We start from the raw sequence: 18,639 nt of genomic DNA, 5'->3' as shown, positions 1-18,639 counted from the left end.
ATATCTAACCATTCACCAGACTTTTGTATGTCATGTGACCAAGCATACAAAATTAATGTATTTCAGGGTATGTTTGCAGATATTTAAAAATCCTACACTTTTTTGGTTGTCTTTGAATACCTCAGCAGCTCTGTGGCTTCCATGAAAGAACCAATAAATTGCTTAGCCTGCAAGTGCTGACTCAATCATGTGACCAGTGCAAAGCAAGATCGGCTGATAAATTATATATTTTGGTGCAGATCGGAATAACCATCCCAAGTGTAACCGCCCATTGGAATGTAAACTTGCCAAGTTGCTGTCTTTGACTGTATAACAGGCATCTCATCTGGCACCCCCATGCCAGATGAAATTTCAGGCATGAGTAAAACTAACAGAAACACCAGTTTGATATCCAAGAAAAGTTCATTTGATATATTTAGTATTGTTAGGGTTAACTCTGTATATAGTTCATGTAATAAATATCCTATTTTATCATAATGAAAAGATTTACAGTTTATTTGGGAAAATGATGCTTCAAATAATCACAAATTGAAGATAAAATAACTTTTAATGAAAAGGTTGTTTGACTTTGTTCTGCACAGTGGCAAATTACAGGTATATATAAAAAGCTAATGCAATTATAACAAGCATTTGATAGTATTGCGGGCAATACAGTAGTCCCCTACCGGTCCCTCAAAAAGTTCTTTAATTGTCATACACTCCTGTGTATTGCCATTTATAATGAATTTGAGGATGAAGTCTGTATTTGAAAATATCGACCACAAAACATAATAAAATAAGTTTGTCTATATCACAGTAATGTGTTAAGTTTCCATGCTTAGTAAGGAAATTATGTTTATACAACCTTGTCATATTATTACGATGTAGGATTTTAAAGTAAATCCTATAAGGATTAAAGAAGTTGGAGTGAAAATACCAGTTTCTCGAAAAAAATCTAAGTTCAAGAGGGACATAATTCTGGAAATAGTCTTGCTAGAGTATTTAACCTTCTAAAAAATGTCGAGTGATAATAAGAAACATATATATGAAGTTTGAAGTAGATACATTAGGAAATAAAGAAGTTATTTAAAAAAGACAACATTTTTTCCCCTAAAAAATCTAAGTTCAAGGGAGGTAATACTGATATTTTTTGTGCTAGAGTTATAAACCTTGTCACATATGATGTGGTTGATGACCAGAAACTTATATTTAAAGTTTGAAGTAAACACCTTAAGAAACAAGATATGTTTGTAAAACATGTATGCCCCCTATCAGCAGCCAATTAGTCATGTGATAAGGTTATTATGACTTCTGACCCAGTGATCAAACAATTAATAAGGGTTATCAAGTATCTACTGGTCATGACCTTAACCTTTAACCCCTTGACCCAAAACTCAATAGGGGTCATCTGCTGGTCACGACCAATCATCATACAAAGTTTGAAGTTCCTAGGCCTAAGCGTTTTTAGTTAATTGATCGGAAACCGTTTTAACATACAAGGTCAATGTGACCTTGACCTTTGACCCCTTGACCCCAAAATCAATAGGTCATCTGCTGGTCATGACCAATCACCATACCATGTTTGAAGTTCCTAGGCCAAAGGGTTCTTAAGTTATTGATTTGAAAGCATTTTTACCTACAAGGTCAATGTGACCTTGCCCTTTGACCCCTTAACCCCAATATCAATAGGGGTCATCTACTGGTCATGACCAATAATCATACCAAGTTTGAAGTTCCTAGGCCTAAGGGTTCTTTAGTTATTGATCGGAAACCGTTTTTACCTAAGAGGTCAATGTGACCTTGACCTTTGACCCCTTGACCCCAAAGTCAATAGGGGTCATCTGCTGGTCATTACCAATCACCATACCAAGTTTGAAGTTCCTAGGCCTAAGGGTTCTTTTGTTATTGATCAGAAACCGTTTTTACCCAAGAGGTCAATGTGACCTTGACCCCTTGACCCTAAAATCAATAGGGGTCATCTACTGATCATGACCAATCACCATACCAAGTTTGAAGTTCCTAGGCCTTAAAGTTCTTTAGTTATTGATCGGAAACCGTTATTGCTTACAAGGTCAATGTGACCTTGACCTTTGACCCCTTGACCCCAAAATCAATAGGGGTCATCTACTGATCATGACCAATCACCATACCAAGTTTGAAGTTCCTAGGCCTTAAAGTTCTTTAGTTATTGATCGGAAACCGTTTTTGCTTACAAAGTCAATGTGACCTTGACCTTTGACCCCTTGACCCCAAAATCAATAGGGGTCATCTACTGATCATGACCAATCACCATACCAAGTTTGAAGTTCCTAGGCCTTAAAGTTCTTTAGTTATTGATCGGAAACCGTTTTTGCTTACAAGGTCAATGTGACCCTGACCTTTGACCCCTTAACCCCAAAATCAATAGGGATCATCTACTGATCATGACCAATCACCATACCAAGTTTGAAGTTCCTAGGCCTTAAGGTTCTTTAGTTATTGATCGGAAACCGTTTTTGCTTACAAGGTCAATGTGACCTTGACCTTTGACCCCTTGACCCCAAAATCAATAGGGGTCATCTACTGGTCATGACCAATCACCATACCAAGTTTGAAGTTCCTAGGCCTAAGGGTTCTTTAGTTATCACTCGGAAACCATTTGGTCTACGGACCGACGGACCGACAAGTGCAAAGCAATATAACCCCTTTTCTTCGAAATGGGGGCATAATAAAGAAGATATAGTGAAAAAGCTAAAAAATTTAAATCAGAAATCTTGAAATTCAGGCTATTTGTTGCCATAGCAACCAGAATTTTCAACATAGGAAGAAAAGAAAAAGATGTGCACAATCTCCAGATCTACCCATATTTCAAGTTTCATAAAAATATTTTCAGTACTTTTTGAGTTATCACTGGATCCAGTTTATGTGTTAAATTTGCCATATTTTCAGACTATTTGTTGCCATAGCAACCAGAATTTTCAACATAGGAAGAAAAAAAAAAGACGTGCATAATCTCCATACTGCCATCTATCCATATATCAAGTTTCATAAAAATATTTTCAGTACTTTTTGCGTTATCGCGGGATCCAGTTTTGTGGACGGACGGACTGACGGACGGACAGACAGACGGACGGACGGACGGACAGACGGACGGACAGACGGACGGAGGGTAAACCTAAAGTCCCCTCCGGTTAAACCGGTAGGGGACTAATTATATAATCTTAAGTAAACACCATATATTACTAACATAATTATAGCTGAGAATGTACCAGTGGTTTCCAAGGGAGTTAAATCCTTGGTAATTTTTATTCAAATTGTATTAAATTATGTCCCTTCTTTATAAACATTTACTTTTAAGCCAAATCAAACTGAATCTGAGATACTTATAATTAATATATTTTTAAAGTTTAGTTATAATTTTAATTTAATATGCTTGAAAATTGTGAACAACCACAGAAACTGTATTATGAAGGCTATATTAGTTTGAAATACTGATATTGCAATGGTCCCCATTCTAGTGAGACTATTAGAAGAATTATGGGACTATTCTACTCATTTGTATGTCTGCTTCACACGTTGAAGTTTTGCACGAAACATCATCTTATTGTGTTAACTTTGCACATACCGGTAATTAGTGTAGGTTATTATCAAAGACATATAACTACATAACATATAGTCTACAATCTTTGACTGAAGGTAAAATCATTGACTGAAACTGTCTTAAGTTAGTCCTAAAGTGGGTTTTATTTCCTACCTAGGACTTAGGATACACTTAAGACTTTCTATGAAACGCAGCCTTGGTCCTTGTGTTCTATACAAGATCAACCTCCTTCATATCCAAGTCTGAAAAAAGTGGAGAGTGTTATCTTATTTACAGCTCTTGTGCTTTTTTCCCTTCCAGAGACAATATTGACTGAATTATAACTGGTTTAAACTGTCTAATTATGCAATATGATGATAATTTAATATAAAGCATTACACAGAAACTTCTAAACATATGACCAAAGGTACTGTAACACTTGCGCAACTGTAGTTATACAAATCAAGGCAATATATTTTTTACAGCAATATTATCTAAAAATACAGTGTAGTAATTATTGTATATACATGTAACTATTACAAGGGGCCTAAATAATTTATGTTATATAGACTATATATAGAATCTTAGAATGTTTTATAACTCGAGTCTTCGTTACAAAATTGTTTTTCCGATAAATCAAATTACTAGTACATGTAATCCTTTGACCTCTGTATATAAAGGTGACACAACGGAATTGTTCTGAAGGGACATAGAATTTACCATTTACATACGATCTCAAAATATTAAAAGAAATCAGCTTGAAAAAGAAAGGAGGAACAATAATATTTTTATCTAAAAATGTTAATTTTTGTTGCATATGTTTTGCTTGTTTTCTGTTGTGACTTCACACGTGGATGTAAGACTTCAGTTTGGCGAAATATGACAATGGAGGAGTTGTTGCTAAAGTCGGATATTGTTGTTTACGGCCAAGATCGTGAACATAGAAAACTTCGCACACCACTAGAAGTTGATTCCAGGTTTGATGTTTACTGTGTGCTTAAAACTGGATTATATCAAGTACCTGGGCAGGTTATTATTGAAAATATCAGAGGAGAGGGTGACGAATGTTCCGGTGTCGATGAGCAGACGAAAGAGGGAAACATGTATATAGTTGGTCTAACACGAACGCTGAATGGTTTCATGAAATATGCAGACATTAATCCTTTACAAAAAACAGCATTCCCTCCAACAAGTGAAAACTTTGATAAAATCATCGCAACCTGCGGCCTCGACACATGGACTCCACCTAGGACGGGAGCTATAGATGGATGCCCAGTAGCTAGTAAACCAAGATTCTGTACTAAAATTAGAGACCCAACAAAGTTTAACACAGCTGTGGCTACCACTTATTCTGTTCTTGTGTTATCTGTAATTTCTGTGTCAATTTTTATGAAATTTGGAATAATCCAAGGCTGATTTTTTGCTGTTACTGATGCTTCTGTTTAATTTATTATGTGAATATTGTTCTCTACCTTTTCTCTAGTCAGGATCTTGACATATTTTCTAATATTGTAAAACTGGTAATGACTTGTAAACTCTAGGACAGAAGTTAAACTATATCATTGTCACATTTTATACTCGTACAAAACATTCTGATAGGAAGATTCTGCATTATATGCTTCAAATCTTCAATGACAAGGAAGTGTCATGCTGCAATGCTATAGAAAAATAACTACCTTATGTTATTACATGTATTGAACAAACTTGGAATTATCCACTACAACAATTTTTCATGATTAAACACTTGAAGCTCATGATTTTGTTTTAATTCATTCGGGTCAAGTACTTGCTTGTTGAGATATTTTCATCATTTAACCATTACCATGAAGTAAATGGACTTTGTCCACGTTTTAATCTGGACTAAACCATTCATCAATTTAAGGAAAATTTCAAAATATTTAATACAGCTGATCTTGGTCTGCACTGGTTGCATGGGTAGATTCACTTGAGTCAGAAGAATTAAAATCATGCAGCTACTTTACTCTTACCACTGTATGTAAATGCCAACCAAAGTAATTGCTTGAATCATCAAAATGGGACATATACCAGTGGACTTAGTGCAGGCAGTTTAATTGTCACATGAAAGGTAACATTGGAATGTTCTCCTTGACTAGCCAATGTGACCAGGGTTTCTAAGCATAATGAATACTAGTATTTTGTACTTTGGTGTCCTCACCAAGTCAGCTTGATAGGTTTTTTTTGAGCCAGGAATCAATAAATATAGAAAACTTGTATTTTGTACTTGTTCTCCTTGATGGGTTTCTTTTTTGGTGGGGCCGGGAATCAATAAATAAAGAAAACTCATACTTTGTACTAGGATACAGTTTATTAATAACATCCCAAAATTCTACAGACAACAGGCCCTAAAAGATGCTTACTTTTTTTATAATAACTCTATCCCAAAACACATGATTGAAAAAATATTACCCCATAATGTCATCAAAGGTTTTGTAGAATTTTAAAGTCCCATCTTGCAAAACTAGATGTTATTCTACATATATGAATCTATGTTGCTAGGTGTTTTGATTCACAAAATGTGTTGAGCATACACAATGTTTGTAATGATTGGTTGTGTAGTTCAGCAGTATTTCTTGTGTAACTCTGATGCATATAAATGTGTAATGTGTAATATATGCATGTAAATGTGAAATATATACACATGATCTGAGATATCATGGCAGTCAAAATAGTTGATACCATCATTTTTGTCTTTGATCTTAATGAAAAGCAAACTGATGTTCTTGTTTTTATTTCTCATGAAAAAAAAAAGACAAGTAAAAATGCTGACATAGCAAGATTTTCAACTATTCAACAAATTAAGTTGTTATAATTCAACACTATTATGTGTGTTTTGCCAACTTCTACCTTATCTCAAATTTTGTGTACAACATGTCAGCGTAAGTTAAGATCACATGATGTATGTAGCATACACAAAGAAAAGTATGCTTAAAAGATGAAGATGTCAATTCTAACCAAAACCTATTTGTAGCTTGAAAATATTGAATAACATCTTAAAAATACAAAAATTGTTTAGATTTTTATCCAACAATAACATTATCACCAACAAACTTGACTGTTGTCAATTATAACCCCTTTCTGCCAAATATGAATTTATCTGCCACCAATGAGTTTACCACCAAATCCTGGAAGTAATCTTGGCTGAAGTTTTCGTCATTAAATGACCCCTCACTTATAAATTTGAACATTATCTGTCATCAGTGAAGGCCTGTTGTTCTATCTACATGATATATATATGTGATTAATACCAAAAATACTAAACACTGACTACAATATACATGTACAAGTAACATCTTGTTGTTTCAACATGAAAGAAAAAAAATCCCACCTCACATCACCTTGTGATTATAAAGTACAAATTTACAAAATACACATACGTTATATAACATAGACATCTTTACGTTAAGCCTTTATCAATCAAATAAGACAATAATCTAACAAATATATCCTTTAACTAATTGTCTATAGTTGAAGAGAATTTCTTGTCCATGGAACAATCAATTCTTATACAAACATGATTATAGTATCACCTCCTAATGGTCATATGAACATATAAATGGTTACACAAACATGTTGACAAATATGTTTGGATATTGTAGAGTTTTTTTTCTATTTCATTAAACTAGAATAATACAAATAACTGTAAGAAATTATATTTAAACCAGTTCCTTCCCTATTTTCTAGTGAAGTACAATCAGTGTTTTTTTACAAAAAAAAATCTAGTAATTTGATGACAATATTTTTTTCTAATTAATGCTCAACAGTAAGACTAATAAGAAAAAATACAGTTATTTTCTGGATAAATTAGAGGGTTTTCCATTGTTTTACATAGTAAAAAAATAATGACACATACTGATAATATAATAAAAACAAAGAGGACTGGTTCTCCATAAAGCAACATCTATTATTCAGCATCAATTATTCGTTTTCTATCACCACAAAACTGCAATATAAATGTTTTGCACATTGTAAATCCATTTAGGTGATCAAAGCCTGTATAAGCCCAGTACAGTCTACATGGCAAAAATATGTTAGTTCCTGCAGTTATTATTTCTTTTATGCCAGCAACTTACAATGGTTGATACATATAAAATCTGTACATAAAGTTATCTTAGATGTAATTCCGCCCCCGTAGTTTGGCACAGTATTTTCTAAACAAGAACTAAAGTAGCTATAATTGGAAGATCAGAATAAGATTGTATTTTCCCTGTGTGTTTAATGGTTTCAAATCAATACTAACATGATCTAAAATACTGCTTGTATACAGAAAAATCAATGTTAACATTTTTGGCAGTGATGCTATCTTTAATCAATAATCTATCAGTATTTAATCAGTACCGAAACAAAGTTTTCATAATTAAGCTCTTCAGATTCTCTTAAAAAATATCAGATTTCGTTATGCAGCACTGATAAATGATCTTCAATGATTTTTTTCCTCATTAATATACAATGTTCATCAGAATACTGTCATAACTGTACAAAAGAAGTTATATGAGAATTATGATGATGCCTCGAGATACTCGTTTTTCACATGGTCATGACGAACAAACTTCACTACTTATAACGGATGTTTTAAACAAGTACATTTTACATGTAAGGCATTTCAACATAGATCTGTAGCTAGAATCATGGTACGACTCAGAATACGTCATGATTACCATTACCATAATCTCGTACATTCAACATCATAGAGACAAGCATGTTATAATTAAGATATTTCAAAAGCTACAACAGTATAAAATATACACCTCAGTGTTTTATAATGAAGTTGTGTTTGCATTTTCACCACCATGCAGTCATAACTAAGTATGAATTGTATTAATGCTATGATACATTTGGTCCATAAACTTAGCACTTAACAAAATGGAGAATTTACATTTATATCTTCAAAAACTTTCACTACATCAACAGCAAACATCATTTTAATGCAAAAATTTACCAACCAATCAAAATGGCTGATTGAAGATGAGATTCAGGTATTCCACCAATCCACCTTGAATTAAATCTTTTAATATTCAGCCAATCAAAGTCCTTGTTATAAAACTAAGCATGGAGGCAGCTCTAGTAAACCATTTTACTGTTGGTCCACACAAGCAAGTAGAGCAAGTAGGGTTTCCACAAGCTAATATAATAAATGAACATTTTGAATAATTTTAACTATATATAAACAATCATTTTCAAAAATTCAGAAGTCTTCAAAATAAATATAATATTTACACATCTATCCAACAACTTGTATGTTGTGATACATCAACTGTTACATACATATTTCATTACATAAACTTTTCTCTACCCATCATGTAACAGACAATATCTTCTGTTTCATAGCAGTAAAAGTCAACTTCACATATAAGTCATGCACAATTTAAAGTCTAGATACATCACTATAGCAGATACAGAAATTTATAAGAGTTTACACAATTCTGTTTTCAAACTTTGATTGAAATATTAAAAAAAAAATATTACAAAGTCAAGTCAAATAATATATGGAAAAAAGTGTTGCATTGAATTCAGTTCAAATGATCCATATACTGTGAATAATCCTTTAAAATCACACAGAATGTGTATAAATTCATATCCCTATTTTCTGATATTACAGCATTCCTAATAAAAAATACAGGTACATGATGAAAGAGATACAAAAATACATATACATGACAGAGGCATGGTCAATGTAATGTATTTTGCAATCCATTACTAAATCTAGAATTTGAGCAACATAAATAATACTTAAAGCAAAAGTACAATGTAAAAAGGTATGACTAGTTTGTAAAATAAAAGATGTTCTTCTAAACAAAGAATTCATAGAAATAATCTCCTTATCATAGCACATAGTGAATAAAAGCTCATAAAAAATCATAAAAAGTTTAAATAAAAATTGAAAAATAAGATCAATTAATAAAGCTAATTGGCACATCATTTTACATTATGACTAGATATATGGTAGTTTTGATTGTAAGCATTGACAGCAAATCAATACATAAATGTGCATAAGGCAATTCAGACAATAAAATGAAGCAAAAAAATGTATAAAAAACAATAAAAAAAGAAAGTTTCATAAAAAAAGCATAGAAATCTAAAATAATAGGTAAGTGTAAAAAATCTTTTTTTTCTAATTATCTTTATAACATAATATCATAAATATCCCAATAAATGTATAATACAGTCAAACATTATATACACATCAAAAGACCAGTTCATCACTGAATATATATTAAATGAATGAAGTCCTCATATTTATGAGCGTTATAAACAATATATTTTCTTTACTTTGAAAGCAAACTCTGACAAAATTGTAAAATAATATATTATCTGATGATCTCCATAACCATTATCAGATAACACAGAATATGTACATGTATGTATGCAGTCCTTAGTAGAAATTATCAAACATGCCATACTTTTTAAAAACAGGACTCAAAAAGTATTTTTGTCAGTGTTACAAACATACAGAGGACATTACAAGCATAAAGAGGACCTGCAAAAAAAATCTTAAGAATAGAAATAACTTAGATATAAAAAATCTACTTACAGTATCAATTAGGACACAAAAATATCAATCGAAATACCTCATACCTCAAAACATAATTTAAAAACACCTTAACCAGGGTAAAATTGTGTAACAGACTTGATGTTTATTGTTAACTTAACCCTAAGCCTGATGGCAGCAACATAATCTACCCATACAACCAGTGCAGACCAAGATCAGCTGTCGGCATGTCTATGATCTAATCATGGTCTTCACTGGCTACTATTCAGGCAGTACTTATTTTGAAACTTTCCCTTAAAAATGAAGAGGATCAAAATGACAAAAAATCAGGTAATGACTAGTTATAAAAATTGAATCAGACTTAATGAACATGCAGGATGAAGTACATGTTGACTCATACAAATATCATAAATATATCACTACACAAATAACACATATTCTGAAATGGACTATAGTAAAAACAAATAATTAACTTTCAAAATGACATCATAACATACTTTAAAATAGTACACATTTCTTTAAAAAATAATAAAAAATAGACAGCATCAAGAATAATAATAACCACTATACTTCAATAAGCAATCTTATAAAAAAGAAACAACAAAATTCTTGTTTCAAAACAGATGAAGTTGAAAATATTCCATTTATACAAACAAATATGAAATGCGAAGTACAAGTCATTATTTTACAGTTGTGACAAAATGGTAAGCACTGAGGTTTTAGAAGGCCGCACATGACGCCGCTCCTGCATCGCCCATGTCTCCCATCCCGTCCATTCCTCCAGCATCCATGTCCATCGTATCCATATTATCCGGCGAGTTCCCATCATCAGCATGCTCACCTGTGTCCCCTGCTTCCTCACCAGTGTGGTCAACAACTTCTAATGTCTGAAAAAATTTATATCATATTCTTTAATAACCAGTATTCTTTACTCAAGAACCAGTTTTCTTTATGTAATTACCAGTTTTCTTTACTTACTAACCAGTTTTCTCTATGCAAAAACCAGTTTTCTTTATATAATAACCATTTTTTGTACTTAGCAACCAGTTTTCAAAGTCTGCAACTGTAACCAGATTTCTTCAGGTCCAAAAACTATGTAAGTTTAAAATCAAACATGACCAATGACCAAGGACTTTCAATTTCATTACATGTACATGTATATGGAAAATACACAGTTCATTTTTATTGTGGAAATGCTTCTTTAAATGCAATGAACAGTTTGATACAAAATTTAAAGTTGCTTAAAAAACTGAATGCAATCACTTTTTCGGTCTTTTTAACAAGTAATTTGTAAGTGTTTAATCAATAGCTTTATGTTATATTAATACTGAAAGGAGATTTAACTGACACTGTTACTAAGAGTAACTACTGAAGACAATGAAGAGAACAAGAGCTTTCGTGAGACAACACGCTCTACTATTCTCAGTGCTTGACAGTAAGAAAATGGGTATAACTCAGCAAGATGGTAACTCAGAGTTATAAGATCTGTGCCAATCATGCTACATAGTCAAAGAGAACAAGTGAAATATCAACTTGCACACAAAAACTTAACCAAGGTGTGATTGCAATGCTGATGTTAGCACAAAAGTTTTCCCTATTATTTAAACAGTCAAGCTAAAAAGCCCAGAAATAATCATGATAACATTATGTTATGAAGTTAATTTACCTCTGCCTCAGTATCAGCTGCAGCTTCACCAACCATGCCAACACCAATATCAAAACCTTGTGCTGAACACCCAGCACATCCAGCACAGGCATTGGCCCCAAACTGTTTCTTTATGTTATCATTGGTGGCTGCTTCAATATTGTACCCTGTAAATATACAACAATTCATAACTCTGGTCTGATTTATAGAAATATACAGAGCAATAAGGTCTTGACAGTAAGATGACATAATTTACAAAACAAAGAGAACTGAGAAGGCCCTGGATCACTTATCTGAGAAACCTTCAAAGAACATTACAGTTTTCAATGTGGCAGAATACATGTAGCTGAGTGGTTAACACATCAGACTAACAATATAAGGATCAATATCCATGTGGGTTCAAACTCTTTCAGGAGCGATCTGTTGTTTCATTCAAAAAGAAACTTTACATTCATTGCTCACTACTTGTTGGTTCCAGGAACAGATTTGTTTGAGATTTGAGCTATAAGCAGCCTTCATAATCATACTAAAATAAACTCTGTATGAACCAACAACATAGTGTCATCTGAAGTTATACCTGTTTGAAAATTCTTTCTATTTTAGCAACCTTCAAGTTTAGTTCACCAAATCAAATTAAGCTAACCTTTAACAGTATCACCAAGGGATTATTCCTATCAAGTTTCATTGAAAATGAGTCTGAAGAAGATGTCATTTTGATTTATCTTTCTAAAATTTGAATTTGAATATTTTTATCTCCTTATTTCTTATTGACTAAATTATACAACTGTCATTACAACGTCTCTGGTCACATCCCACAATAACATTTTTACTTGTCTTGGACATCAATTAATTTTTAAAACTTTAAAAGTTTAATAATATAAAGAATGCTTTTTGCTATCCTCTTTCAAACACTTATTTCTAACGGAATTCTTGCTAGCACTTGAATCCTCTTTACTGTCCTTCCAACAACCTTAATTTCAACTTCCTTCCCCCTGTGAAATCCCCCTTGTCACTCATTACCCAACAAATCTTACAACTTTTATTGCCAAAAGCAACTTAATGTTTCATGTCTACAGAATGAAGAAAAAAAATTTAGAAATCTTCTTGTCAGGCCTGTTAACTTGAAAGCATCATTAAAACATGTGTTTTATTTCATTTTGTTCATACTTGTTAAAAGTAATAAAATACAGTATTTCTCTCATTTATATGTATTGATTAAAGTGTATACAATAATACAACTGTTGTTCCGGCTATGTTCCTGCTATGTCGTTAAAAGACTGCAAAATTTTAATGACAACTTCGCAGATTTAAAATCAAATTTACAATAATTTCAGACAGAAATCAGTGAAAAGCTTTTACTACTTCTCACAAACTTGCTTGTAATTGAAAACCTGATGAAATTTGTGACATAATATTCATGTTTCACACTGCAGGTGATTAAATACCAGACAGTAAATGCGTTTAAATATAAATTGGTTGCAGGAATATAATCCAAAACTCCATAAATGCGCTCAATTTTACTGAAATAAATGAGTGAAAAATAAATCCACACAAACTGGCTGTATGGAAATCAATTCCATCCTTACAATCTGAGAGCTATATTTTCCTGATAAATAAAAAATATCTTCTCATAAACGATGATATTTCTCCAAATTCTTGAATACTTGATCAGTTAAAATGAATTAAAGTCATATATTTCTGAATCATAAAATTAATCTAAAGTAACTTGACAATTAAGTATTTTTATTTTATCCTAAACTTGAATTCATGTAAGACGCTACAATGGTGAAAACAAGATAATGGCAACACATGAAATGTAAAATTTTTATTTTGAGGGAGACATATTTTGTGTTTAATTTGGTTATAATGTTAACTCCTAAAACAAATTCTCTAGGGAAACATATTATCCCCTTCTTATATTATTATCTACAAATTATACAAATATTTTCAATATACATGTATATCAATCAAATAAAGAATTGTACACTCAACTCTACCATAGTAATATGGATAAGAAATTGATCAAGCAGGTCTACATTTGATGACATTTTACTCAGTTCTAAAATATGCTGCTTTTGTGAGTAATCTGATGGTTAACAAACATAATATCAAAGTCATATATCAAACAATTATGGGAACAAACTTAGTTTATGACAATAATGAGATAAAAAAAGCCCTCTCAATATGTTACAATTATGAGAAAATTTCAAAGAAGTATATTATATGAACAATTTCTATTGATCATAATGGATGACTACATTTTGTAATGGTTTCACTTTCATACTTTCATGTAACAGATGTTTATATATACATGTATGTTTACTGTATTCATATATAAATAGGTCATATAACATTATGTAGCATAAATTAATATATCTCAACATATCTTTACCTGCAGCTAATACAAGACCAAGTTCAAATGTTGGTATAGGTGGGACCTCCTTCACTTTCTTGCTTGGCGTTGGTGGTTCAGACTTGGCTGGGCTTTTTGGGGTCTTAGGCTGCTCCTTCGGTTGCTCCTTAGGTTGCTCCTTGGGCTCCTCTTTGGGCTCCTCTTTAGGCTCCTCTTTGGGCTTTTCTTCTTCTGTTTTAGCTTCTTCAGCAGCCTGAGTCTCACCTATAGATGAACATATATTTGTAATTGTTACTATTTATAGCAAACAATCAGAACTACCCTTTTGTTCAAGTATAAGACCTTACACAATTTATTACATCTTACATTAAAATTATCATAATTATATCATAGGGAGATTGCTAGGTATATATCTATTTAGGTAATGAATTTGAATCCATTGTGTATTTCATGTTTTAATTTGATAAAACATGAAGGTCAAATCATTATCATTCAATGTGCATGAATTTATCTGAAGAAATAAATCAATCCTTTTAATTCACTATGAGTATTGGAGCAGTATCTCTAGATGCTTGCAGAAATCATGATCACAAAGTAGGAAACTATCTCTTTTTTCCCAGATTCTTACATTTTTCATTCATTATAGTGTATAAATCAGTGTGAACAGATGAATTCGATGTCTAAGAGTGCATTTCAGCAGGTGAAAAGGCAAGATTTTAGCATTTTATCATTCAAGCGCCTTATCCGGTATATACCAGAATATGGTATTTAGTGTGGTGCACTTTTTATTTATTTTTAATTAGTTAATATGTATAAAGAATTAAGAACAACCCTCTAAAATGCTTATTCAAAACTGCTATTATTTATCATTACAGGAAGAGCATTCTTCAACCAATTATGAATTACAAAATTGAGGTATTCTATAAAGCAAGCTTTCCCTTGAATTACATGAAAACTTACAAATACCAGTATGTACGTGCATGATCTCACAAGCGACGAGGAAATCATTTATTAGGAACAAAGAGCATTTCACAGTAGAAAATTAAATTACCTACATGCAAGGAAAACATTAAAAGACATACTGGTTATTATATTGAAATACAAGGATTGTTTTTTGTATAAATGTAACTGTATAATTATCCCAAGCTGAGCAACATCTGTCTACCAAAAACACAGATATATTAATATAACTGTCTTTGTTACAAGGAAACAAATGCTTTTTTCATGCGCAAATGACAGAAAACTTATACATGTATGTTACATGCATGAATTTTATCACTTAATAAATAATATTGATAATAATGTTTATTTATAACTAAGTTTTTGCTTTATTTATATCAAGCATCTAAATAACAAATGGTACACATGAAGCCTGATGAAGGTTATTTTGAATACCAAAATCAGTACTAACATAAAATATAGGTAACCAAGTGATTGAAAGTGGTCGCTACAGTTGTTTAATACATGAGATAGCATGGGCAAGTTAGGCTGTAATTGTGTCTTATATTAGTTGATTAACAGAGGCAAACTGATAAAACTATTAAAGCATGACTATAATGAAATATACTTAAATTCACAACTATGAAAGAATGAGAAGATTCTCACCTTCAGCTCCTTCCTGTGGGGCAGCTGGTTGTTCTTCCTTTGGTTTTTCTTCCTCTTCCTTTGGAGCCTCCTTTGCTTCAGGAGAAGGTGGTGGGGGCTCAGCTGTAACAGGTATAGGTTCTGGTGGCGGCGGGGGTTTATACCTCGGCTGGCACATCACATGCAGCAGGGCTACTGAGAAACCCAGGGCGAGATTCTCAGCTACCTCGTTAGCCTCACTGTTAATCTCAATGGTTCCCGATCTCAGGTCAATATTGGCATCCTGTATGGTGAATTTGAAGTTTTCCTGGAGGTAGGGTAGTGTAATATGCTGCCAGGCACCAGTCGCACACTTGTAGAATGATACAGATAGGGTACCAGGGTTCCATGGTACTTCCTTCTTTGCTTTTTTCCCTTTTGTAGCTGAAAAATAAAGATTCAAAATTTATAGAATCAAATAAAACTTAAGTCAATCGCAAAGAGTGATTTTTTGTTTCAGAATATCTTAGTAATGGAAACTGAACAGGGCAGGAAGTTCCTAACAGCCCATCTGTATCACTAACACAGTTTGCCTGCTTCGTTACATACTGTGCAAAGACTGACAAGTGGTAAGAAGCTAAGTCAACAATCTAAATTACTCAACTACACAGACCATCAATGTTTTATGCTATATCACATCAATTTACTTTGAGTTCATCATTTTATTTAAATCGTAATTCATCATTATTTTAATTTCTATTGATTGTAAATTTGGCCAAGTCTTATGAATGTTATTTCCATGAAATTAAACATTTTTACAATATAAATATGTAGAAAATGTGAATCATTTAACAATGATAACAATTATAGAAATAAAACAGTAACATCAGTGGCTGGCCTTACAATTTCAGTCTTATAAATTCATGAATGATGAACAAATTGACTTCATACAATTGAACATCAATACAAGACATCTTGGCACCAGGAAAAAACATGATAGAATAAAATCTTCCAGAAATAACAAGTCTCCCAGACAGATATTTCCATATGAGTAACATGATTGTCCAGACATCATTTTCTTACTCATTGCTCACTCTCTTAGAATATTGATAAATACAGGTCATCTTATACAGAAGAACAACTGACCTATCATTATTTATACAGTTGCTTGACAAGGGATGTAATTCAATAACTGTTTATATTGGAAGTTGCTTGACAAGGTGTTTATATTGGAAGTTGCTTAGCAATGTTTACATTGGCTGTTGCTTGAAATGGTTTACATTAGCTGTTGCTTGATAAGGTTTATATTGGAAAATGCTTGACAAGGATTATATTGGAAGTTGCTTGACAACGTTTATATCGACCGTTACTTGACAAACTTCCAATTGGACTGTTCCAAATTCAAAGCAGGGCAAATACATTATTCAGATGGTTAAAAGCAATGCTATGACCTGAGGTTACCAATGTTATATTACAAAGTGTCAATGGAAAAAAAAAACAAGCTGAAGAAACACCTTTGTAAAGAGATAGAGAATGTTTTTGTTGATACCAAACATTTCCTGAGCAAAGTTATTATATAAATAAACAATTGCTACAAAAACCCCAGAAAGATGGAGTCATAGTTCTTGCAGGATAATGTAATTTACCTCACAGAAAATGCACCATAAAATTTGTTCTAAATAAGTTATAAATTCCACAGTGTATCTGAGAATAAAATCAAAATACATTAAACATCAGAAGTGCAGCGTAAACCAAAAGTTTAGTTTAAAACTAATGTATCTTCTTCTTTAATCTTAATGCAGTTACAATACTTTTGCACCCTATACTCAAAACCAGAATTTGTGTTTATTACAAAACTAAAATCAAGCACACTTCCACATAAGCATCATGTGGAATGAACAGAGAAATGTTGTAAGTGAATATATCACTATAGAGGTAGATAACTGTCTTCTGCTTTCATCGCATAATTTACATTTATATTAACACATCTGTAAGTACAGTTTTATACCTTTGGGGATGTTTACTTCACTACAAGAATCTTATCTTATACAATAATAAGAAAATAAAAGAAACACAAAGAATGTAATATTATCATCAAGACAGTCAAAGCATCTGCAAAAATTAAAAGTCAAGTACAGTTAAACCTGCAAGGAATACACCTCTGATAAAGGTTATATGCAGAAAAACCTGTCCTTTTTTTTTTTAATACAATGATTTATTACATTACATGAACATCATTTGAGAGGCCTCCTGATCACAAATACTTTTCCATTCCCTACACTTGACTTTACAGACAAGTTTGACTGTATTCTACCATTGATAGATGGCCAAAAGTAAACTAGACATGTTCCCTTGTTAAACTTCCTGTAAACTGAGCAACCAGGCTCATTTATCACAATATGCTTGAAGGAAAATATTGTCAAATTATCCATAACTTTATTCAGATTAATTCAATAGTCAGGGAACAGATATTTTTCATTGTGAAAGATAGACAAAATATTCAATACTCGTACAGCGTACAATATTGAACGGCAAACATCATCGGAAATTCCGATGCTCAAGCAACATTTCCCACGGGATCCTGGTGAAGCTCCCGTAAATTGCATGCTTCCTGCGCTAACAAACAGCATTTTCATAAAGCTTTGCCTTTCCTTTTTTGTCTGATTTTCGAAATTAAGCCTACCCAAAACCACATAAGGACATTGTCACGGGAATTCAAGCCATCATATTGCAAAATATCATAACATGTATTAATTTGAAATTTCAGCCTCTAGAAATATGATAATGAAGTTCATAACATCAATTTATATGTTTTTAGTGAACACACAATGCTAAGCCTTTGAAAACATGAATTCAAGGAAGTTGCTTTTAAATGGTGCCCTGCCTATTTTATGTAATTACTCTGCTTTGAATTTGGAAATGAGCATTGTAAATATAAGGGCTTTCAATATCAAAATGCAAAAATTATGCTGCCGGTGATAATGAGTACCAGTATATAATTAATGTTACTGTAAAGTAATTAGGTGGAGCAG

General features: G+C 32.3%; 2 protein-coding genes across 7 annotated transcripts in view; one reads left to right on the top strand and one right to left on the bottom strand.

Annotated features, from left to right (window-relative positions):
• The first annotated feature begins 4,278 nt into the window (after positions 1-4,278).
• On the top strand, positions 4,279-4,996 carry LOC132741741 (uncharacterized). The gene has a single exon (XM_060729993.1). It carries the CDS (start codon positions 4,337-4,339, stop codon positions 4,952-4,954), a length of 618 nt encoding a protein of 205 aa, XP_060585976.1. The 5' UTR covers positions 4,279-4,336; the 3' UTR covers positions 4,955-4,996.
• Positions 4,997-6,717: 1,721 nt separating this feature from the next.
• LOC132741742 (uncharacterized) overlaps positions 6,718-18,639 on the bottom strand; it is a 48,094-nt gene continuing 36,172 nt past the window's right edge. For all 6 annotated transcript variants that reach the window (XM_060729995.1, XM_060730000.1, XM_060729996.1 and 3 more), the window contains exons 7-10: positions 15,650-16,051; positions 14,084-14,308; positions 11,713-11,858; positions 6,718-10,933 (exon numbers count right to left, since the gene is read on the bottom strand). In XM_060729995.1, the coding sequence (XP_060585978.1) occupies positions 10,766-10,933; positions 11,713-11,858; positions 14,084-14,308; positions 15,650-16,051 (941 nt within the window). In that variant the 3' untranslated portion in view covers positions 6,718-10,765. The remainder of the gene's footprint in view (positions 10,934-11,712; positions 11,859-14,083; positions 14,309-15,649; positions 16,052-18,639) is intronic.

Source organism: Ruditapes philippinarum, unplaced genomic scaffold (assembly GCF_026571515.1).
Source record: "Ruditapes philippinarum isolate M1 unplaced genomic scaffold, ASM2657151v2 ctg6569_1_1_1_1, whole genome shotgun sequence".
Classification (NCBI taxonomy): domain Eukaryota; kingdom Metazoa; phylum Mollusca; class Bivalvia; order Venerida; family Veneridae; genus Ruditapes; species Ruditapes philippinarum.
The sequence above is the reverse complement of the archived record's forward strand: the minus strand, read 5'-3'. Positions and strand labels throughout refer to the sequence as shown.

Excerpts from the sequence above, each read along its gene's own strand:
- LOC132741741 (XM_060729993.1), top strand. The coding sequence starts at position 4,337 with ATGTTAATTTTTGTTGCATATGTTTTGCTTGTTTTCTGTTGTGACTTC.